Raw genomic sequence first — 23,907 nt, forward strand, 5'->3', positions numbered from 1 at the left:
TGGAAGCCTAGACGTAGAGGAAAAAAGGCATTTCTTGGCAAAGGAGAGCCAAATGGATAAAAGGGCCCAACCACCGGTGCCCTTCCCTTTGCACTTCTTTCCCCAGCCTCACCCCTGAGCAGGATGCATCCGCCCGCTCTGGGTTGGTCGATCCTGCAGCAATGCAGATGAGCCCTCCCTCTGTAATTACCACGCATGGACCGCAGGGGAGAGTTGGAAGGATTAACCTGCCGGCCTCTCGGTAAAGCTGGGCCTGGTGTTGAGTTACATGCCTTGGTGCATGAGGTGGCATGGGGTGCCCTGGACAGCGCAGTATGGGAAGGGTGGGGTATATAGAGCCTGGAGCCAGAAGGCAGCTTTGGCAGAGTTGGCAGCCTCTTCAAGCTAAACTTCCTTAGCTGTAAAGCGACAAATCCCATAAGAGTTTTCAGGATTAAGTGTAGGGACACAGCATATAATGGAACAAGAGCTGCAAGGTAAATGGAGACGGAGCCTCACGTATACTACTCTTCTCAGAGGTTTCCATTTCCCTGGGAGTCCTCTTTCCCATCCCTCCTCAGACCTCTTTACAGTTGTAACAGCAGTTTGAAAGGAACCTAAGAAGTCTTGGGGTGTTTCAGTTTGGTTTGGTTCTGTTCAGTGTAGGGTATCTTCTCAGTCTACCAATGATTTCCTTGACCTCATTGTAAAGATTAAATGAGATACAAACCCTTAAAGCAGCCAGCTCACTCTTTGGCACATAATGCTATTCAATGAGTAGTAACTGGCATTAAAGCCGTTGTCTCCCGTAGGCTTGAACTTGACCATTGTGCCGATCACCACAGGGGCAGCATGCTGGGGTCTGGAGCCAGCTCTGTGTCTATCCAGCCATGCGCCCTTGAGTGTTATATATTTGGGACTCGGTGTCTCCATTTGTAAATGAGAGGCTGAATTTGGTTGTCCTGGAGATCCTTCACAGTTTGAGAAAGTATGCTGTGACACTTCAGAATGACAGGGTCTCCATTGAGATTTACTTGCCTCCTCTTTCGTCTCTCTGCTCAACCTCCTTTACACTGGTTGTCAACTCAGTTGAGACTTACAGAGTTTTTTTTAAAGAAATACAGATGCCTGGGCTTCATTCCCGACCAATTACATCAGAATAGCTGGGGGTGGGGAGCCAGCATCATTATTTTTTCAGAGTTGCCCAGGTGATGCCACCGTGTAGCCAGGGTTAAGAACCACTGCATTATGCAAATGACGTAGTCAAAGCAAGGCAAAACAGACAGGATTTGGGTAAGCCAGAAGCTGTGTCTGTGAGAAGGTGTGATTTCAGATGTGGCATCTTGACTCTGTCTCACTCCTAAATGTGCTCTTTTACTTACTGTCCCTGACAACATAGCCTGACACCAGTCCCCATTGCCCTTGAGACCAAATCTAAACTCCTTGACCCGGCTCACATGGCTTTTTACAATCTGGCTTCTGCTGCTCCAGCCTCGTTTCTCAGCCAGCCTGACTACACCCCAATAGAGAGTAATCACGTGGCAGGGTTTGGCTACAAGCCTTTGTATCTTCCCCACCCTTCTCCCTGCTTACCTAACCTTACCTCCCGCCCCTGTACCTGGCCAACTTCTTCTCCTTCAGGTCTCCGATGAGCTTTCTCTTTCTTCCCTGCCAACCCCAGATTGAGTTAGGTGATCCAGGTGCACCTCCTGAGCCCACTGTACATACCCAGTGACACACTTGATCACACTGTACCTGACCTGCACTCCCAGCCCCGACGACTTAAATTCCACAAAAGCAAGGACTGTGGCTGATTTACTACTGCATCCCCTGTATCTGGCATAGTGAGCCCCCACTAATACTGGTGGAAAGAGTGAATGAGTAACTGAATGATTACACAAGAAAGAAAGAAAGAGAAATTCTTAAGAACCTGAGTCACAGGAAATTAGAGAAATCAGGTTCATAAAATGAATGAATACACAAGAAAAAAATTCTTAATGAATGATTCACACTAAGCCAAATGTAGGATCCTAGCCCTATACTCTCTTTGACTTAAGACTATTCTTTAATGCACAGTATGGACAGCACACGATGCCAGGGAGAGTGGAGAAAACCAGACTCACTTCCCACCAAATAAGCTTGGTTTCCTCAGAGATTAGGTCTTGCATTACTTGCTCTATAAACAAGAGTAATCAACAGAGCACTATTTTTTTTTTTTTTTTTAAGACAAAGTCTCGCTCTGTTGCCCAGGCTAGAGCGCAGTGATGCGATCTTGGCTCACTGCATCCTCCATCTCCCGGGTTCAAGCAATTTCTGCCTCAGCCTCCAGAGTAGCTGGGATTACAGGTGCACGCCACCACGCCCGGCTAATTTTGTATTTTTAGTAGAGACGGGGTTTCACCATGTTGGTCAGGCTCGTCTTGAACTCCTGACCTTGGGATCTGCCTGCCTCGGCCTCCCAAAGTGCTGGGATTACAGGCATGAGCCACCATGCCCGGCCTCAGAATGCTAATATTAAAAAGCTAGTATTAACAGTGGAATTCAGTATCTGTTGTTTTTAATGAACTTTTTTTAGTGAACATATTTTTAGTGAACTTTCTAATCTTACTAGTTTATGAGATATGTACAGTAAAATAATACAGTGTTTGAGATATACCTCAGAATTACCAGTTGAAAGGAGAGTGAGGCACAGAGGTAGAGTTGAAACAAAATTAACCAGGAATTGACAGCTTTTGAAGCTGGTTGATGGTCATATGGGGGTTCATTCTATTATTTTCTCTGCTTTGGCATAAGTTTGAAATTGTTCAAAATAAAATGTTTTAAAAAGTAAAAAAAAAGTTAGTTAAAATAGTAATGATCATCCTTAAAAAACAAAAAGAAATTGGTGGAAGAAAGTCATTCTCAGCATTGCCACTTGATTCAATGAGTGAAAAAAAAAAAAAAAAAAAAATCCAAAACCAGCCATACGTCGTCTGGAGCCAGCTTGGTCTTGGTTAGTTGGAAAACAGGAATGTTCTCCAAGGTTAGTAAACTGTAATGAGTTCCACATAGTTTTCAGGCACCAGAGTTTACAAATCACTGCAGTGTGATTTGTAACTCCATTCACATGTCCACAAGAAATACAGCCTGTGCCGATTTTCCCCATTATTTGCTTAGCCAAACAATACTTTTCCACACCACAGCCCTGCAATCTCAAACACCACCCAGGGACGCCATTTTACGACCCTTGGCACCACATGTCCCCTCCGCCGTGTTTTCACAACTCCAACGTTCCTCCTTTTAAAGTTGGCAGAAATCAGCAGCCCTGCGTTTCTTGTCATTACTCCTAACGTTTGTTGCTTCCAATGGGGAACGTTTTCTTCTCCGAGAGGCTTTCACCTCCGCCAGGCCTGTGCCTCTGCGGCCCAAGCGCTCATCCCTTCCAGCCCTTTCCCCTTTCTCTCCACAACCCTTGCCGGCTCGGCTCCCACGGAGCCCACGCGGCCTTTCCTGCCCTGGCAGCGCGCGTTTTTCAGCCCCTTCCATCAGGTCTGGCCGAGCTGGCCGCCGCGTTCCTTCCCACGGCCTGGCGGGGGCCTGCGGTTCCACCAGGCAAGGGGGCCCCAGACAGGGCCTGGGCCTTGCTTGCTGCCCTTTGACTGGACCCCCTCATGAGAAAAATTCCCTGGCTAGGGTTCCTCTTGTGCTGGGTGGAATCCAGGCCTTCCTCAGCTTTTCGTCTCCTCTGATCTTGGTGGAGGCCGCCTGAAGAGTCCAGTTCTCCCCACTCTCTCTCCCGCCCGGACGGCCAGGCGGCTTCTAGGTTACTCGCGGGCCAGCTCTGCAAGTTCTCGCTTCGCCTCTCCCTCCTGCTCTGCTCTTTGCAGCTTTTTTCTATTTTAACTACGTTGGAAGTGAAGATGCTTCATTGTATCCACACCCGATGTTGTTTTTTATTCTTGGTTTTTGCATCCTAAAAACCATTTAAATGACACTTCTCTCCTATTTTTAGAAAGGTCTATAAACAATGCACTTCCAGGATTGTTCCTTTTTCTCCTTAAATCCTGTGCCTTAGCACTTGCAGTCTTCTAAGAGTTGCTTTTATAGAAATTTTTGTTGGCTGGCTTGGAATACTTTCTATTGCTGTGCATTTTTTGAGCTCACCATGAGCACACTGAATTTCCTCATCAACCCCGAGAAAAAGTTAAAGTTATTTTATAAAACAAAGTGAGACTTAATTTTTAAAAAGAAATGGAGACAAAGAAGTCGATTCACCTAGATTACAGCTAGTAACTAGCCAAACCCCATTCTCATTCCGCACTCCTCAGTCCTGATTCCTTTACACGTTCACTCCGTATAGGTTTATTAATCACTCATTCTGTGCAAGCGTACATCCAAGTCTAGACCTGAAAATGAGAGTTTATCTAAAAATTTAAAAACAGGATTTTTAAAAGAACAAAATACCTACTTTTCCTCTCTTAGTAAAGTGACAGGATCACTGATACTGACTTATTTCGGTATAGGTGCTTGGATTTCATTGTAAAATTCTCACTCCCCGAATATATGGCAGAAATAAAACTCTAGACCATAAGCTTTCATTCGATATTGGTAATTCTTTTCATTCCGATTGTTGTAAGGGAGGCCCCTCTAGGACCAGACAGACTGTGCACAGATCCCCCAATGCTGCTTAACTAGTTGGGCAAGTTAGTCATCTTTTCAAGCCTATTTCTTCATCTTTAAAATGAAGATAATGGGTTTGTTACATATATAAAGTACTAAGGATGGTACAAGGCATCTGGAAAGCACTTAATATAGCTCCCTTTTCTTCCCCTGTCAACTGGAAATTTATCATGTTATTAAGAGTGAAGAGTAAAATGTTTTAATAATAGGCAAACAAATCTCATTCTTTTTCATCCTGTATCAAATTGTCCTGGAAACATTAGAAGTAAGTGACTAAGCATAGTTTAGTTTCAAGCCTACTGTTTGATTGATGTGCCAGTGAGAAATGAATGACTAGGTGGCATGCAGTGAAAGAATCCCAGAAAGGTTGTAATCCACACCCTAGATAATCACGGGCAATTCATGGAAAGTTGGATAAAACACTAGCTCAAAAATATTTATTGAATTTTAGAAAATAACCCTACCATATGTACTTGCTTTCCTCTTTGCCCTTACTGCCTTCAGAGTAAGGTAACATGGGTTTTTAAAAATGATTTTAAAACATGAGTTTTAAAATTATCTTTACAAGATTTTTGTTGAAACAAAAATTCACATGCCTTTCTTTTGGGGGAGAGAGGAAAGTAGCTTTCCTACTTGTTTGTTTGTTGTATTTTAAGAGGGGTGGAATTATTGATTTATCATTACACCTGCCCCACTTCAACCTAAGATTAGAAAATGTATAATTTCAAGATCTTCAGAGCAACAGAATGATGTTATTCCAAATCAGAGAGAAATTTGTTAGGAGATCAGCAAAAGCTTTTCGTTAAAAAATGGAGCCATTTGCCTGCCCACACTGTTAATGAAAGTAAAATGTACCTTTTGGTACAGGAACTGATTTCTAGTGTGTAAATTCTATTCTATTCTCTGATATGGAATGTTTGCATGTCATTAGCCAGCCCTCTGTGTTTTCACAGTATAGATATGACCACCTTCTATTAACTGAGCATATACTAATGTGTATAGGTTCAGCCTTTATTAATGGGATAAATGATAGATGCAAAACACTTTTAACTGCAGCACACCATACAAATGTTCATTCCAAAATTGGGAAAAGCATATTATGGATTCTTGTTTTTAAGCGTAGTTACTCATGTTCCTCAACAGGTCATATTTTGGGGGTGGCCAAATATTTTTTTGTAATGATGCCTGGCTGTTAAAAATGCTTTTTGCTGAGACCTAAGAAACTGTAGTGTCTATTGTTATTGGAAAACATATTCACCTAGATGAGTGGTATTTTAAATTATTCTTTTTTTATCATTAAATGTAGGTGTCAACATATAGACTTTGCCTTATTTTTAGAAAGTTTGGGATTCATGGGTGACAAAAACTCAGAAAACGATTTCTTAAAAACAAAATTGCTTTTTTAGTAGAATCTGTTTCAAAGACACTTTGGAGCAATAACATTTTTTAAGTAGCAGAGAAGCTTGTTTTAAGTAACACGGGGAAAGATGTGACCTTCCATTATAGTGACAGCACTTAGCCATAATCACCACATCAGGAACATTTTCTTTGCAGGGGAAAGACAGTGAATAAAAGAATTTATTTGACAGAGCCTAGGACTATTTTGAATGGTCTCATCCTGAGATATTTATCAAGCAGGGACCAACACTTTGCAGACAATCGTGATTTTTCCCTACTGCCATCTTCAAAAGTGCTACCTTTGACAGTGATAAAAGTCACCTCTTAGTCTCAGTGGCTGAACAATTGATCTAATTGTCTTCACTGTTCCCTCTTTTCTATCACAGAATCGGAAGACTTTTTGATGGTACAGAGCCCATTGTTTTGGACAGTCTCAAACAGCACTATTTCATTGACAGAGATGGACAGATGTTCAGATATATCTTGAATTTTCTACGAACATCCAAACTCCTCATTCCTGATGATTTCAAGGTGAGGGATCCATGTTAAATCACCAATAGCATAAATATGTGATTTTTTTTATGTGCTCCAAAAACATATTTCTAGTTCTACATTATTAACATACACCAACTCGAAAGGTGCCAGAGTTCTCTTTCACATGGTTATGCTGTATTCATGAAATAGTGGATATGGTCATTAAACTTCTACATGACTAAAATAGGATCACTTTGCATTTAAAGAATTGAATTATAATTCACTTGAACAAACTGAAAAGGAGTTGATTAAATTCAAAGCTCATTTCTGATATGTCTTAGAGAGCTAGAGAATAAAAGAAAACTTTCTTAGCTTAATGAAGACTTCCCCTCCCCGCACCCAGAAATCGAAAGCATACATGAACAGTAAAATTTTAGAATTGTTCCCTTTACAGTTAGAAACAAGTGTTAAGGTTAGTCACGCTGAGATAGCCCACGTTGTGCTGGTAACTCTAGGCAATGGAGTCAGACAAGGAGAACAAATAGAAAGTGTTAATATTAGAAGGGAATTTACGAAAATGTAATTTTTGCAGCTGATAATGTTTCTTCAGTTGGATGATTCTAAAGAGCCAACTTAATGCTATTAGAACTTATAAAGAACTCATTAAAGCAGCTCAATTCAGGATCAATATACAGCTTTTTTTTTTTTTTTTGAGACGGAGTTTCGCTCTTGTCTCCCAGGTTGGAGTGCAGACGTGTGATCTTGGCTCACCGCAACCTCTGCCTCCTGGGTTCAAGCAATTCTCCTGCCTCAGCCTCCTGAGTAGCTGGGATTACAGGTGCCCACAACCACGCCAGGCTAATTTTTCCTATTTTTAGTAGAGATGGGGTTTCGCCATGTTGGGCAGGCTGGTCTCAAACTCCATACCTCAGGTGATCCGCCTGCCTCAGCCTCCCAACATGCTGGGATTACAAGCATGAGCCACTGTGCCCGGCCAGTCAATAGCCTTTTTAGAGAATAGCAAGAGCCAATTGTAAACTATAATAGAAAAATATACAGCAAAAATTATAACACCTAGGAATAAACCTAACAAGAGACAAGCAAAGGCTGATTAAGAAAACCACAAATCTCTCCATACAACTGTAAAACAGTTGAATAAATGAGGAAACATTCTAGGTTCCTGGATGGGAAACCTCAATATTGTTAAGATGTCAGTTATCCTCAAATTATTCTGTATAGTCAGGACAAACCCACTTAAGTAATAGAGTTTTCAAAATGAAATTTGAACCATTTATAAAGTTTGTGTAGAAGAAAAAAAAGTGTAAGGATAGCTAAAAAAAAAAAAAGTATTTCTGGTCATAGTGATGGTGATAAAGGTGGGTAATGTGGATGTGTCCTACCAATGTCAAAACAGACTTTCGAGCTATGTTAATTTAAAGGTGTGGTTCTGACAGCGCTGAAATATACAAATCAATGGAGAAGAGTAGGGTCCAGAGATAGATGTACAGGTACACAGGAAATGGATGTACTATAAAGGTGGCATTTCACATCAGTGGGAAAAGAAAGCAGTAGTCAGTAATAGGCGCTGAGACGATCAGCACTGAGACATTTGAGGGAATTGTAAAGCCAGAGCCCTGCCCTACATCATAAATTCACAAAATTTCAAAAATAAATACAAAAACAAGGGCAATAAAAGTATTAGGAAAAAATACAAAGAAATTTCTTTTTTTTTTTTTTTTTTTTGAGACGGAGTCTCGCTCTGTCGCCCAGGCTGGAGTGCAGTGGCGTGATCTCGGCTCACTGCAAGCTCCGCCTCCTGGGTTCACGCCATTCTCCTGCCTCAGCCTCCCGAGTAGCTGGGACTACAGGCGCCCACCACCTTGCCCGGCTAGTTTTTTGTATTTTTTAGTAGAGACGGGGTTTCACCATGTTAGCCAGGATGGTCTCGATCTCCTGACCTCGTGATCCACCCGTCTCAGCCTCCCAAAGTGCTGAGATTACAGGCTTGAGCCACCGCGCCCGGCCCTGAAATTTCTAAAAGTATAATTTTGAGGCAGAAAGGGCCTGTCTAAATGAGACTTCCTACCCAGAAGCTATCCTTTAAAAAAAAAATAGTTGAGTTAAAGACATCATATACAAGTAAAAGATAAGTGTCAGACCATAAGAAATATTTGCAACAAAAGATGAATACCTGTCCTAAAAGATCTATCTTAAAAATCTATAAGAAACATACAAACAACCCAGTGGAAAAAATTTTTTAGCTATGAACAAAATTTTCCCAAAGAAAAAAACAGAAATTGGCATTAAACATTTGAAAAGGCATTCAGTCTCTTTTGTATCAAAGAAACAAAAATAAAATGAGATACTCCCTTTTATCCATTAGATTGGCAAAATTTTAAAAGATGTATAATATACAGTGTTAGTTCCCTAACATACAGTGTGGTTGGAAGTAAAAATCATTAAACATTTTTGGAGGACAATTCAGCAGTAAATATTAAAGTTTCAAATACACATACACTTTGATCTGCTAGAAATAGTCACATAAATATGTAAAGATATTTATATGTAGGATGTTTATTATAGTCATGTTTATAATAGCAAAAACTGGACTTTCTAAAAAAGAAAGTTCAGCAGTGGCAAATGGTTACAAATATTATAGACTATCCATACTATGGACTAGTTTGAAAGATGTGTTAGATCTATATCTGTTGATATGTGCGGGGGAAATCCCATAATTCCATGATTCAGTGAAAATATTAAGTTGCAGAACCATATGTATAGTATGTTTCTATTTATGTAAAAGATCAGGTATGTATGCTTATATAAATGCATAGAAAAAGATCCAGAAGGGTAGATACCAAGTTCATGAGAAGCTCAGGGGCCCCTTATTTATCTTCTCCTTCAGGATTTTGAACAGTGGGGCACATGCCAAGGATTATTAGCCAAATGGAAAAGAGAGCACAGAGGAGTTGCATCATGTGCACATTTATTTTACATGGAAACAACTATATGCAACTGGCAAGAAAATAGAGAGAGTGTAATAACTGCAGCCAGTGAATGAGCTTGCCGCAGCCCTGGAATGAGCCTGAGGAAGGCGCAGGAGCCCACTGCTCCCAGCCAAGGGCAATTCCCAAGGCCCCCTCAATGGCGTGCATCTCACTGCACTGAGCTTGATTCCAGGGTTTGAAGACATGCGGGCTTGGTTTGTGCAACATGGCTCCTAAGCAAAAGCCGCTTCATCAGTAGTGATCTCTTCCAGCTCAGGAAAGGAAGCATATTGAGGAGCGATTTCTTTTTTATTATTATTATTGTTATTATTTTATTTCAAGTTCTGGGATGCGTGTGCAGGACGTGCAGGTTTATTACATAGGTAAACATATGTCATGGTGGTTTGCTGCGCCTGTCAACCCATCACCTAGGTATTAAGCCCTGCATGCATTAGTTATGTATCCTGATGCTCTCCCTCCTCCTACCCCTACAGGCCCCAGTGTGTGTTGTTCCCCTCCCTGTGTCCTTGTGTTCTCATTGTTCAGCTCCCACTTATAAGTGAGAACATACAGTTTTTGGTTTTCTGTTCCTGTGTTACCGTTTGCTGAGGATAATGGCTTCTAGCTTCATCCATATCCCTGCAAAGGACATGATCTCGTTCCTTTTTATGGCTGCATGGTATTCCAAGGAGCAGTTTCTAATATGGTACCTTCCTAGAGGCTGTTCAAGGATAATTTTCAACGTAGTGTATACAGTTTTTTCTTGGCATGACAACTTTTGAACCTCTTTCCTGCCTTTTTCTCCATGCTACTTTATTAATTTGAGCAAAAATTTTATCCAGGGCTCTCAGATCATAGCTGAATTAGACAGCACTCTGCAGGCCCAAGGCCAAAGTGCAGTCTCTACCTCCAGCCCTCAGTCTGCACCTGGGGTCACACACTCTCAGACATGATCAAGGGAACTGACTGGGTTTAGACAGCAGCCCCACGTCTTCGAGGCCACGGCTGATGAATAGCATAGTTGAAGAGAGCAGGCCAGCATCCCACAGCAGCTGCAGGTGAAACAGAGAGACCTAGGGAGAGAACGAGGCCTGTTCTCAAAAGCAGGTGCTTGCTGCACATGGAGACAGGAAGAGGAGTCAGGAAGCTGGGTCCCTGCTCAGGGCACAGATTCCAGCAGTGATCGGCCGCTAGTCCAACCTGGCGCCACCAATGTCAGGCGCTCCCCAGTCAGCTCTGGACCCTTTCCCACTTTGGGGAGCAAGTAAGCTCTTGTAGAGAGAAGGGCCAAAGCATGATGTGGAGAGGTGGGGGAATGACTTCTTACTCTCTCATCTTTTCCTAGAGGAAAGGCAGTAGAATTGGAAAGAGGTAAGGGAGAATATTTCACTTTTAGTTCCATATGCTTTGGTATGAATTTTATCATTAGTTTTTACAATGAGCAGGCATTCACATAGGACTTAGGTCATTAAAATAAAACAATAAAATAACAATTTTAAAATAAAGTTGTCAAAAAAGAAGTCAAGTCGTCACAGCTACAGACATGTATACTAGTAAGGAAAAACTGCCATAGGATTTCATATTTTTTGCTAAGTTATATATGGCCTGGACTTCATCAGGAGAAGGTTTGGTTAGTACAAATATGAAAATCACCTCATGTTTAGCTGATCGCATTTCCAAATACTGACGCAGAATCCCTGCCTGGATAGTTCATTCGCTCTTTAAACTTTACATGCCCAAAAATGAGCTCCCTCTGCCTGCCTCCCCCTCTGCCACCACCACCACCAAGAACAAAATCTGCTCCTCTTCCTTTGTATCCTATCTCGGTAAAAGATGCCAGATCCACCTACTTGCTCAAGGAAGGAACCTGCAGTCCTTCTGGACTTTTTCCTCTTCTTTGCCTCCCACACGTGATCTGTCAGTGCGTCCGTCATCTTAACCTCCTGGACGCATCGCGAATCAGTCCACGGCCCTCATCCTACCTCCCTAGCCCAAGGCCCAGCAGCTCTCTGGACTCCTTGGAATGGCTTCATAATTGGAGTCCACTCTCCCACTCTTAACCCCTTTTTGACTCATTCTCTGCATGGAAACTGAGATGCTTTTTAAAAATTCAACTTTTAATTTTGACATCATTATAGATTTGCATGCAGTTGTAAGAAATAATAGAGATGCTGTATTACCCAGCTCCCCCCAGTAATAACATCTTGCAAAATACTATCACAACCAGGATATTGACAGTGATACAGTCAAGGTTCGGAACAGTTCCATCACCACAAGGATCCTTCCTCTAGTCCTTTGACAGTTACACCCACCTCTCTCTCTCCCGGCCACTATCTCCTACCCCATCCCTGACCATGTGACACTTTTTAAAAAGGATACTGTATCAGGAGTTGCTCCTGCTTGTAACTCTGCAGGGACTTTCTCTTGTTCCTGAAACTGTGGAATGAAGAAGATAAACCAAGCTTTTCAAGAATTAAAGTTAGTTCGACTCAGAAGTCTTACTGAGGTCCTACACAGGATTTCAGCCCACAGCTTGTATACAGGCGGTGGAGGTTCAGTACTCGGAAAATCACATGATGCTTGCTCAGACGCCACAAGCAGAATACATCGAGCTTTGGGTGTAAGAGTACAGCGTGTTATAGATTACAGAAGCGTCCTCACCAACCTGTCAGACGTTATCTCATATGGAAGAAAAGGCAAGGACTAGGGTCATGTATCTCTTAAGGAATGTAGTGACTCAGGCAGGAGACCTGGGGGGGCCGTATGCTCGGCTCTGTTGTGTCTTCAAGGCATTTTCCTGGAGAGCTGCACGTCCTCCCAGAGTCAGAGGGTCAAGCAGAAATGAGCAGCCACGGCTTCTTCCATTCATTCCTCTGTCTCACAGAGCAAAGCACCACATCCCTGTCACAGCCCACAAGGCCCAGAAGGCTCTAGCCTCTGCCCACCTCACCCACTCTCACCCTCCACATGTCCCTACAGGACTTCTCTCTGTCCCTCAGACACACCCTCCTCTTGCCCCCTGACAAATGCCCCTCTGTGCGCCTACACAGCCATTCCCCTGGCCTTTACTGGAATTCAGGACTCATCTTTTTCACCACATCCCCCAGCAAACCTACCTGGGCCCAGTGTAGCTTAGGCTCACCTGTACCCCCGATTCTCCATGCACACGCAGTGCGTCTATCACTCACTGTGCAGCACCATCTGGCCAGCTGTGAGGTAGGGATGCTTCCGGCCACGAGAGTGGGAACAGCCAATGAACAGTGGCTTACACTATTGGAGATTCATTTTTCTCACGTGAGAAGTCAGAGGCCTGTGGTTGTTGGCAGAGGTATCTGCCCAGCAATGTTATCAAGGACCAGGAGGCTTTCTGTCTTTTCGTTTTGCCATCCTCAGTGTTGACATTCTGGCCTCATGCCTGTCACCTCAAGATCATATAGTGACTGCATTACGGCACCAGGCATCGCCATTCCAGGCGTCACATCCTCAGTCAAGGCAGGAAAAAGGGGCAGACAGCTTTTCAACTCACAAGACTCTGTCCTTGTCAGACAGTCCCACAGAAGACTTTCCCTTTGTGGCTCATTGGCCAGAACGGAGCCTCCCCTTGGTGGCTGAGAAAGGGAATTTTTTTTTTTTTTTTTTTTTTTTTTTTTTTTTGCTTATTTTTAGCCTCTGTAGTAAGAGAAATAGGCAAGGGAGAGAGGTTGAAATGGCTGTTAGGGAAGCTAGCCAGCAGCATCTGTCCCACACGCTCAGCACCTGCCACATATTAAGCATGTAAATATTTGTGGCATGAGTGAATGAACGCATGGATGGGTAAATAGATGAGTGGAGTGAGGTTCACATTCAAACTAGGCTCTGGCCCCCACAGTTCATCTGAAACCTGCTGATCTACTTTCTGATGTTTGGACTCTGGATATTTTGTGTATATATCTTCACTTCCTTGCTGCATTTTATAAAGTTCTTGCAGGCAAGGACTTTTTTTTTTCTTTTTTCTTTCTTTTTTTTTTTTTTGAGATGGTCAGTGTTGCAATCTTGGCTCACTGCATCCTCTGCCTCCCAGGTTCAAGCGATTCTCCAGGCAGGGACATTTTTATGTTTTTCCAGAGGATATTGTGTGTTGGGCACATAATCATTGCTTAGTATTAATTCATTGAAATACAGCAAATAAGGGTTAAAAGAGATGCAGGAAACTGCAATCTAAATATGAGTAGGCAATGCACTTCTTTTCAAAGTTATACAGGACTAAGTAGAAAATACAAAACAGGTATATAATATCATCATTGTGTGCTGCTTATCAGAATAATATTAATTTATAATTCCCATTATTAAAAAGGATGCAGGCTGCAGGGAATCACAAACGAATATATTGGGAATTACAGTTAGAAATGATAATAGCCATTCATTTTTAGTTGCAGTATGTTCCAGAAACTGAGCCAGGTATTTTAGGCATGTACTTTGGTTTAACGCTCAGCACACAAACCTACATAGCAGTCGTTATTTTTCCTCCAAGAGCATTCAGGTTAGATGCTGGGGAGGGAAAAACGTCCACACGGAGTTCAGCTGCGGCCGGTTTCCTTAAGGACTCACCCGCCCACCTGCCGAGGATTGGCACAGCTGCTTCTCTGCACCTTTTGCGTGCTTCCTGAGGATTCCAGAGCCTTTAAAGACCTGCTATTTATCAATCCTAAGTACCAAACACACCCTTTAATTGGCTAAGGATTTAGCTGTAACCCACGCTTGAGGAAAAACAAACAAAAGCATGTCAAATGAAACTCACGTATCCCAGGGCCTTAAAACATTTCCCACAGAACCTCTGGGTGACAGGCTGTAAATTACAGTACCGGGTGTTCTGGAACCTGGGAGGGGCAGCGGAAGCTGAAGGGGTCCTTCCGCTCTGGTGGCTGGTGATGGAACTGCATCAGCAGGAGCAGTGCAGTTTACAGGAGTCACAAATACAGGTACACAGAGGAGCTTTGAGTCTGTGCATCCCGAACAGTACTATTGGTGCTTTCTTCCTCGTCAGAGTTTTCTCTTTTACCTGGGAGGGACATGGTTTTTGGGGTTTTTTGGTTTCTTTGAGGTCTTGCTCTGTCGCCCAGGCTGGAGTGCAGTGGCGCAATCTCGGCTCACTGCAACCTCTGCCTCCCGGGTTCAAGCAGTTCTCTTTCCTCGGCCTCCCAAGTAGCTGGAACTACAGGCGTGTGCCACCACGCTCGGCTAATTTTTACATTTTTAATACAAACGGGGTTTCACCATGTTGGCCAGGCTGGCCTCAAACTCCTGACCTCAAGTGATCTGGCTGCCTCAGCCTCCCAAAGTGCTGGGATTATAGGTGTGAGCCACCGCGCCCAACTGGGACATGGTTTTTTGCATGAGGAGAGAATCTCTTTCACTACGTTTGCTGGGGAGAATGTTTGTTGATTACCTGCTTCTCTCCCTAGCCGTTTAATACTGCGTGAGCAAGTGCATGCAATCCTGAGAAAACAAGATCCTCCACCCCTAAAATCTCATTCTGCAAATGTGCTGTCCAAGCTGGATACCCATTTCATCTTTGAGATAATTTCATATTTTAAAACACCATTTCAGTGGCAGCCGCTTGTGTCCTGGCTTCCATGGAAAGCTGTTGAGATCTGGTCTCTGCATAAGTGACTGCAGAGCTTTTCTGCAGTGTTTTATTATGGACATGACTGCCCCTCTTCCCTTAATTTTCCCCTCCCTCCAGTTTTACTGATTTGCTCATTTTTGCTTTATGCCCTGCACATGCACATGTACGCATGCATATTCACACATGCACACATGTGGTTGCAGCTCTCAGCACACCAAGAGTCTAGAGCTTTGGCCCCATTTTTTATGGAGAACCATACAATTCTCTCTCTCTCTCTCTCTCTCTGTAGCCTTGTATCTTTAATGTTGTCTTTGGTAAGTGTCCCCCATGTTGCTCACATCTTTCATGTTCTATCTGTATGAATGTCCACCATTCCTAGACATAGACAAATTTTCTGGCAGGCAGCTCCCAACTTACCTAGCCCTGGATATGTTCAAAAGTCTATTGGGTATTTTTTAAATTAATTAAAAAAAAATTTTTTTTTTTTTTTTTTTTGAGACAGAGTCTCGCTCTGTCACCCAGGCTAGAGTGCAATGGCACGATCTCGGCTCACTGCAACCTCCACCTCCTGGGTTCAAGTGATTCTCCTGTCTCAGCCTCCCAAGTAGCTGGGATTACAGGCACCCACCACCATGCCCAGCTAATTTTTGTATTTTTAGTGGAGATGGGTTTTCACCATATCGATAGGCTGATCTTGAACTTCTGACCTCAGGTGATCCACCCACCTCAGCCTCCCAAAGTGCTAGGATAACAGGCATGAGCCATTGTGCCCAGCCTTAAAAAACTTTTTTGAGACAGGGTCTTGTGCTGTCACCCAGGGTGGAATGCAGTGGTGCAATCATAGCTCACTGCAGTCTCAGCCTCCCAGGCTCAAGCAGTCCTCCCGACTCAGTGCCCCCGCAGTAGCTGGGGCTGCAGGCTTGCACCACCACACTCAGCTAAGTTTTTTTTTTTTAATTTATTTTTTATTATTATTATACTTTAAGTTCTAGGGTACATGTGCATAACGTGCAGGTTTGTTACATATGTATACTTGTGCCATGTTGGTGTGCTGCACCCATCAACTCGTCAGCACCCATCAACTCGTCATTTACATCAGGTATAACTCCCAATGCAATCCCTCCCCCCTCGCCCCTCCCCATGATAGGTCCCGGTGTGTGATGTTCCCCTTCCCGAGTCCAAGTGATCTCATTGTTCAGTTCCCACCTATGAGTGAGAACATGCGGTGTTTGGTTTTCTGTTCTTGTGATAGTTTGCTAAGAATGATGGTTTCCAGCTGCATCCATGTCCCTACAAAGGACACAAACTCATCCTTTTTTATGGCTGCATAGTATTCCATGGTGTATATGTGCCACATTTTCTTAATCCAGTCTGTCACTGATGGACATTTCGGTTGATTCCAAGTCTTTGCTATTGTGAATAGTGCCGCAATAAACATACGTGTGCATGTGTTTTTATAGCAGCATGATTTATAATCCTTTGGGTATATACCCAGTTATGGGATGGCTGGGTCATGTGGTACATCTAGTTCTAGATCCTTGAGGAATCGCCATACTGTTTTCCATAATGGTTGAACTAGTTTACAATCCCACCAACAGTGTAAAAGTGTTCCTATTTCTCCACATCCTCTCCAGCACCTGTTGTTTCCTGACTTTTTAATGATCGCCATTCTAACTGGTGTGAGATGGTATCTCATTGTGGTTTTGATTTGCATTTCTCTGATGGCCAGTGATGATGAGCATTTTTTCATGTGTCTGTTGGCTGTATGAATGTCTTCTTTTGAGAAATGTCTGTTCATATCCTTTGCCCACTTTTTGATGGGCTTGTTTGTTTTTTTCTTGTAAATTTGTTTGAGTTCTTTGTAGGTTCTGGATATTAGCCCTTTGTCAGATGAGTAGATTGCAAAAATTTTCTCCCATTCTGTAGGTTGCCTGTTCACTCTGATGGTAGTTTCTTTTGTTGTGCAGAAGCTCTTTAGTTTAATTAGATCCCATTTGTCAATTTTGGCTTTTGCTGCCGTTGCTTTTGGTGTTTTAGACATGAAGTCTTTGCTCATGCCTATGTCCTGAATGGTACTACCTAGGTTTTCCTCTAGGGTTTTTATGGTATTAGGTCTAACATTTAAGTCTCTAATCCATCTTGAATTAATTTTCGTATAAGGAGTAAGGAAAGGATCCAGTTTCAGCTTTCTATTTATGGCTAGCCAATTTTCCCAGCACCATTTATTAAATAGGGAATCCTTTCCCCATTTCTTGTTTCTCTCAGGTTTGTCAAAGATCAGATGGCTGTAGATGTGTGGTATTATTTCTGAGGACTCTGTTCTGTTCCATTGGTCTATATCTCTGTTTTGGTACCAGTACCATGCTGTTTTGGTTACTGTAGCCTTGTGGTATAGTTTGAAGTCAGGTAGCGTGATGCCTCCAGCTTTGTTCTTTTGACTTAGGATTGTCTTGGAGATGCGTCAGCTAAGTTTTCATTTTTTGTAGAGACAGAGTCTCACTATGCTGCCATAGGTTGATCTCAAACTCCTGGGCTCAAGCAATCCTCCTGCCTCAGCCTCCCAAAGTGCTGGGATTACAGGTGTGAGCCACCACCACAACCAACCTCTATTTTTTATGTTTAATAACGTTTTAATATTATAGAAGAAGTACATGTACATTGTAGAAAATTTAAAAATATAAACAAACCAAAAGAAAAAAAAAAACTATACCATATGTTCCCACCACTCAGCTTGCCAATGGTAAAACATTAGTGAGTAGCCTTCTGGATCTTTTCCTGTGCTTATTTTGGACAATAACCTTTACCTTTCCATTTTCAAAAAAAAAACCAATTATTTCCTCTAATTCCGCAATTATATTCGAGTTTCCCTGCTTGACCCCACAATGCCTTTTACAGCTTGCTGGAGACTGGGCCTTGTCGTGTGTAGTTTAGCTCATGAATCTATCCCCTGATTTCCTGTAAACTGGAAGTCATCTCTAAAGACATGATGGGTTCAAGTTAGACATGTTGGGGAGAATACATCACAGTGATGCTGTTTGCTTCATGTTACATCACAGTAGCAAAGGCATGTGGTTGAGCCACCATTAATGATGCTAGGAATGAACTGATCATTGGATCAAGGTGAGTTGCATGCTCCTTAGGCTGCAATAAAAACGATCTCTGTCAAGCTCAGAGTAACATTTGGGGCCAAACAATTCTTTGTGATGGGGGTGTCCTGTGCAATGTAGGGTTTTCAGCAGCATCCCTCCCTACCCATCAAATTCCACTAGCACCCGCTTCCTGGTTGCAACAACCAAGAGTGTCTCCAGACCTTGCTAAATGTCCTCTAGTGTCAAAATTACTCCTGCTGGAGAACCAGTCGCCAGCTTAAGGAAAAGTTAAAGGGAGTATTGACAGGAAGCGCTTACTAGTTTATCTCACAGAATTAGTGGAAGCTTTCTCTCAGGGGTGGAAACACCAGGACCGCCCTGAGGACTTCAATTGCAGGAGCTGCCATTAACATGTGCCAGTCTCAGCAAGCCCAGGGCCTCTTTTCCCTCCCTTGGTCCTACAGAGACACCATCTGATTGGCTCGGCTTGGCTCCGATGCCTGCCCTTTAGCCAATGTGGCAACACACACATTGCTTCTAGGTCCTCATTCCTGTGGGTAGAACTTTCTCGGAGAAGGCAGAGTGGCAACCTGGGTAGGCCCCCACTCTCTGGAGTTTCTTCACCGGTACTTGCGGGAGTGCCCACTCAGGACATGCCCCAGACCACGGCCTCAGCTGCCGCCACCGAGGCTGTATCTGTGGTCTGTTGACTGGCACTGTCTAGTACTGCCCATGCCCTCTTTTCTCCTCCCAAGGATATTTTCCCGGAGGCAGGACTGGGAAGATGGGAGAGCAGCCAGCCCCAGCCCCGGCACCATCTCTGATGGTGTCTCTGGTCCCCACCCTCAGCACGCTCTAGACATCAGGCCTAGCTCCTGTGGTGTGGCGTCCTCGTGACTTACCAAGCCAGGGTGTTGTTTCAGAATGCTGGTGGGCCTGCCTTCCGTCCCGCCATCAGCACCCTGGCACGACCACGTGTGTGTGCTTCTGTCTGTAAGATGGGGAGTGGAGACAGTGACAGGGCATAGACGGGACACTGCTGCTGCTTTCATTTCTTTCAGTAGCCATCAAGACTAATCCTAGTCTGGGTATCCTTGACCCAGGAAACAAGAGTAGTCAGGAGAAGCTGGGAGTCAGTGCCCCTGGATGGGGAGGGGACTGCCTGGTGAGAAGTATCAAGTAGTGGCAGGAGAAAAGGGGCACATGGGCCAGTCCCTCCAGGCTTTGAAGAAAAGAAAGAATGGGCCAGGCATGGTGGCTCACACCTGTAATCCCAGCATTATGGGAGGCTGAGGTGAGCAGATCGCCTGAAGTCAGGAGTTCAAGACCAGCCTGGCCAACATCGCAAAACCCTGTCTCTACTAAAAATACAAAAATTAGCCGGGCCTCGTGGCGGGCGCCTGTAATCCCAGCTACTCTGGAGGCTGAGGCAGGAGAATCTCTTGAACCTGGGAGGCAGAGGTTGCAGTGAGCCAAGATCATGCCATTGCACTCCAGCATGGGCAACGAGAGAGAAACTCCATAAAAAGAAAGAAAGAAAGAAAGAAATTATTCCAGCCCAAAGGAGTTTGACAAGCCAGGGCAATGAAGAGCTTTAGTACCCCAAACACTGAAAAAACTGCAGTGGCCACTCCCCCAACCTCCCGTCCCTGACAAGAAAAACAAAACCTTTACAACCAAAGGAAAGTAAGTGCTGCAGAGATCTGTCTTTTCTTGTGATGACCACTACTTGGATGCTGTTTTGGAAATGGAAAAGGTAAAATCCTCTCATTTTCTTGGCACCCCTGCTTTGTTGGTGGTACCCCGATACATGGGTGCCCTGCCTGCTAGGGAACCACCCACTGCCGAGGGTCCCAAGAGCAGGATCCCACTGCCCTGCGCCTGGGGATGGGGAGAGCGAGAGCTCCTGGGAGGTATTAGAGACATTCCCCAGAGAAAATCCTTTTTGTGCTCACGGTGCCTTCCATGGCATCTGGCACCTACACAGGTTTTAAAATGAAATAGGTGAACAGTTGAGTTGCCTTTTGAGTGTTAAGGACCTGTCAGCTACTGAGTAAAACCTCAGGTACATTCAGAAAATAAGCCTTTGAACTGTTTTGCAGAACCATTGACTGTGAGGGGAAGTTTGCCCCAGTCCTCAGAACCTGTGAATACGATGCTTGACATGGCAAAGAGGACTTTGCAGATGTGATTAAGTTAAGGGTCTTGAGATGGGGGGATTAGCCTGGATAATCCAGGCGGGCTCTGTATAATCACAGGGGTCCTTATTTGAGGGAGGCAGGAGGGCCGGGGTTAGAGAAGATGGGATGAGGGAAGTGATGTGCGTGCTGGCCATGGGCCAAGGAATTCTCGCAGCCTCTGGATGCTGGAAAAGATGAGGAAGTGGATTTGTCCCCACAGCCTCCAGAAGGAAGGCATCCCTGCTGGCACCATGACTTCGGCCCAGTGAGATCCATTTCCGACTTCTGACCTGGAGAACTGTAAGGGAATAAATTTGTGTTGTTTTAAGCCACCAAAGTTGGGGTAGTTTCTCACAGCAGCAGTAGGAACCTGTTACACTGAATATATCGTTTTCCTCCCTCTAGGGAGGATGTTTTCTGAACTCCAATTATTTAATCAAGAAAGAAGTTTCAAAACCCGGCCTGTTTGCATTTTGGAGTCCACCACCCATGTCTGTTTTCTGGTCCCATGTACCTGTCCTCAGGATCTTAGGGAAGCTCATCTGTAAATTGTAAATCTTAAATTATTTAAAAGTATGTATTCAGGCCAGGCATGGTGGCTCATGCCTGTAATCCCAGCATTTCGGGAGGCCAAGGCAGGCGGATCACCTGAGGTCAGAAGTTTGAGACCAGACTGGCCAACATGGCGAAACCCTGTCTCTACTAAAAATACAAAAAATTAGCCGGGCGTAGTGGCAGGCGCCTGTAATCTCACCTACTCGGAAGGCTGAGGATGGAGAATCGCTTGAACCCAGGAGGCAGAGGTTGCAGAGAACCGAGATCATGCCACTGTACTCCAGCCTGGACGACAAGAGCGAAACGCCATCTCAAAAAAAAGAAAACAATATTCTAAGATTTTGAAATGATTTAAATATGATAATAGGTCTGTGAGTAACTGGTTTCCCTTTAACTGTATATGGGGCTAAGCAAGAAATACGGATGGTGCTTTTTTTTTTTTTTTTTGATGGGTCTTTCTTGATCTCCTAGGCTGGAGTGCAGTGATGCAAACATAGCTCACTGCAGCCTCAACTTCGCTGGGACCACAGGCCCAGGCCACCACGCCCAGCTGATATTTTCACTTTTTGTAGAAATGGGGTCTCCCTTTGTTGCCCAGGCTGGTCTGGAACTCCTGGCCTCAAGTAATCCTCCTGCCTCTGCCTTCCAAAGTGCTGGAATTACAGGTGTGAGCACTGTGCCTGGCCAGATGGTGCTTTCTTAATCACAGAAGATAAAATGGATATGGGACCAGGGCAGAAGAGTGACAGCAGCTAGCACACTCTTGAGTTGCTTTGCTGAAAGCTCATTGCTCAGAAGGGAGGAAAAGTGGATGTTGTGAATTCATTTCCTTCAGAAACACAGGTGCTGAACCTGCTGCTGCCACATAAACCCCTGCCTATTTTCACCAAGAACCTTGGAAACAAGAGACCAGTCATCTCAAGTTTATAAAAGCCCCAGAAAGGACATTGCCAGATTAGAACAAAGGCTTAAGGAAAGATTTCTGAAGATTCAGAGGCCTGAAGGAAATAAGCACAAGGCCAGAGAACCTAACAAAAACACACTAAACTTTAAAAACCATGGTACTTAGAGAGTCAAGTTAAATGATCCCGTTTAAGGAAGGAAAGGAGGTTTCTAAAGACAGCAGCCAGCGGGACTGACTCTGCTTTGCAGGTTCATTTCTGATGAGCTGAAACTGTGAGCGGGTGTTAGGCAGGATAGACAGACAGACACAAAGGAGCCTGCCAAGAAAATGAATGGCCAGCGTGCACTTCACCGTGTGCAGAAAATGGTAACGCAGCAAGAAGGACCATTTCAGTTCTCCAGCCGGCCAGTGCTTAGAGGCAAGGCAGCATGGTGAGCGGCCCCCGGAGAGAAGCACGAGCACTCGGCTGTTCTCTGTCATCTGCTCCCCATGGCGCAGCAGTGGCTCTACTCTGGAGATCAGATAGAACAACATAGTAAAGGAAAAAATGGAGCCAGGATGGTCAAGAGAGAATAAAAGAACACCTGGTGGCTTAAAGCAGTTCAAGGCTAGGCCCGTGAGACTATAGCCAGGGGCAACACGACCTTCATAGGAGCACTTCTGAACTCTCGCTTTAATAAACCCTAGCAGGATCCCAGAGTGGTCACTGAGCAGGGCCAAAATCGGAAAAGGGCCAGTGTTTCTCGACTTTTCCAAGAGTAGGTAACAAGGAATTGGAGCAACATCATGTTGCGAGCCTCACTGCCCATCCAGGGCCAGACCTCAGAGTGGATTATTAAACAAGTGGCTTGTGAACCTAGAGGGAAGAAAAGATGGTGAGGACTCGGGGTCAGCGTGGGGAGGACTTCTAACCCCAAGTCCTGTTAGCTTCATTCACTTCATTCACTTCGGACACACTGGGAGATCAGGGCTTTGTCCGCCACCACGCCCAGCTAATTTTTGTATTTTTAGTAGAGATGGGGTTTCGTCATGTTGGCCAGGCTGGTCTCAGACTCCTGACCTCAGGTAATCCACCCACCTTGGCCTCCCAAAGTGCTGGGATTACAGGCGTGAACCACCGCGCCCAGCCGATAAGTGGTATTTTCACTGGAGTCTAGATCCTTCCTTGTGCTAAATTTTGTAATTAAATCTCACAAGAAAATAAAAAGCAATAGCATAAGTTCTCACTTCTCTTTCTTGTGTAACTCTCATTGCCGTTTTAAAATCTTGAGAGCTGTCATCTTGGTAACTAAGTATTTAGGTCAGTATCTTAGAGTTGGTGTGATGCCAAGATGACAAAGGCCTGGAGTGGGGATCCCAGGTAGAACCAGGAGGAACCTGCAGTGGCTTCCCCACTCCTACCCCTCAGGCTGGGCTAGGGGCCCTGGATCTGCCCTGTCTTAAGAGTGGCCACACCTCAGCCTAGTTTTCAACTCCTTAAAGCAAAACAGTATCTCCTCTGGGTCAGGAGGCTAAGCAGGTAGAAACATGTGCAAGGAAGATTTTCAGAGCAATGGGCTCCTTTCCTGTAAGGAACCAAGACTCCTGTGGTAAGGGGGTTGCCAGGAAAAGGACAGAATAAAGCAGCAGCCCATTCCACTGAGATGAGTGTCGTCATCAGCATCTTCTACTGGGTCCGAGTTTCTTTATATGGAAAGTGGATTACCCACCTCAAGGCCGCCAAGTACTCTCATCTCTCCATGCTGTTTTCTCTGGAAGTGTTGAATAATGCCCCTACTGCTGCTACTGCTATTGCTTGATTTGTAAGAGAAGCAGCAAAGTGCAAAATGAAAATAATTATCCCATGGTCATCTTCTGCTTCTCATGCTCTAACCCACCTGGACATCAGGGGCCTCTTTGAGGCACTCGGACCACATGTTTGCAACACTGGCTGTCGTGCAGGCACCGGGCATCCCCTGCCAGGTCTTGCCCATGGACGGAAGGCACAAATGCCTGTGTCAGCTGATTAAAATGTTCTCAGTCAACGTGTCTAGACAAGTATCCACTTATCTTACACCCAGAAATGATTGTGGCCATA

The 23,907-nt window shown here is 44.3% G+C and overlaps 1 protein-coding gene across 5 annotated transcripts in view; it reads left to right on the forward strand.

Annotated features, from left to right (window-relative positions):
* KCTD1 (potassium channel tetramerization domain containing 1) overlaps nt 1–23,907 on the forward strand; it is a 200,275-nt gene that overhangs the window by 171,117 nt on the left and 5,251 nt on the right. For all 5 annotated transcript variants that reach the window (XM_028837866.2, XM_028837864.2, XM_028837869.2 and 2 more), the window contains one exon: nt 6,423–6,567. In XM_028837866.2, the coding sequence (XP_028693699.1) occupies nt 6,423–6,567 (145 nt within the window). The remainder of the gene's footprint in view (nt 1–6,422; nt 6,568–23,907) is intronic.

The sequence above is a fragment of the Macaca mulatta genome, chromosome 18 (genome assembly GCF_049350105.2).
Source record: "Macaca mulatta isolate MMU2019108-1 chromosome 18, T2T-MMU8v2.0, whole genome shotgun sequence".
NCBI lineage: Eukaryota > Metazoa > Chordata > Mammalia > Primates > Cercopithecidae > Macaca > Macaca mulatta.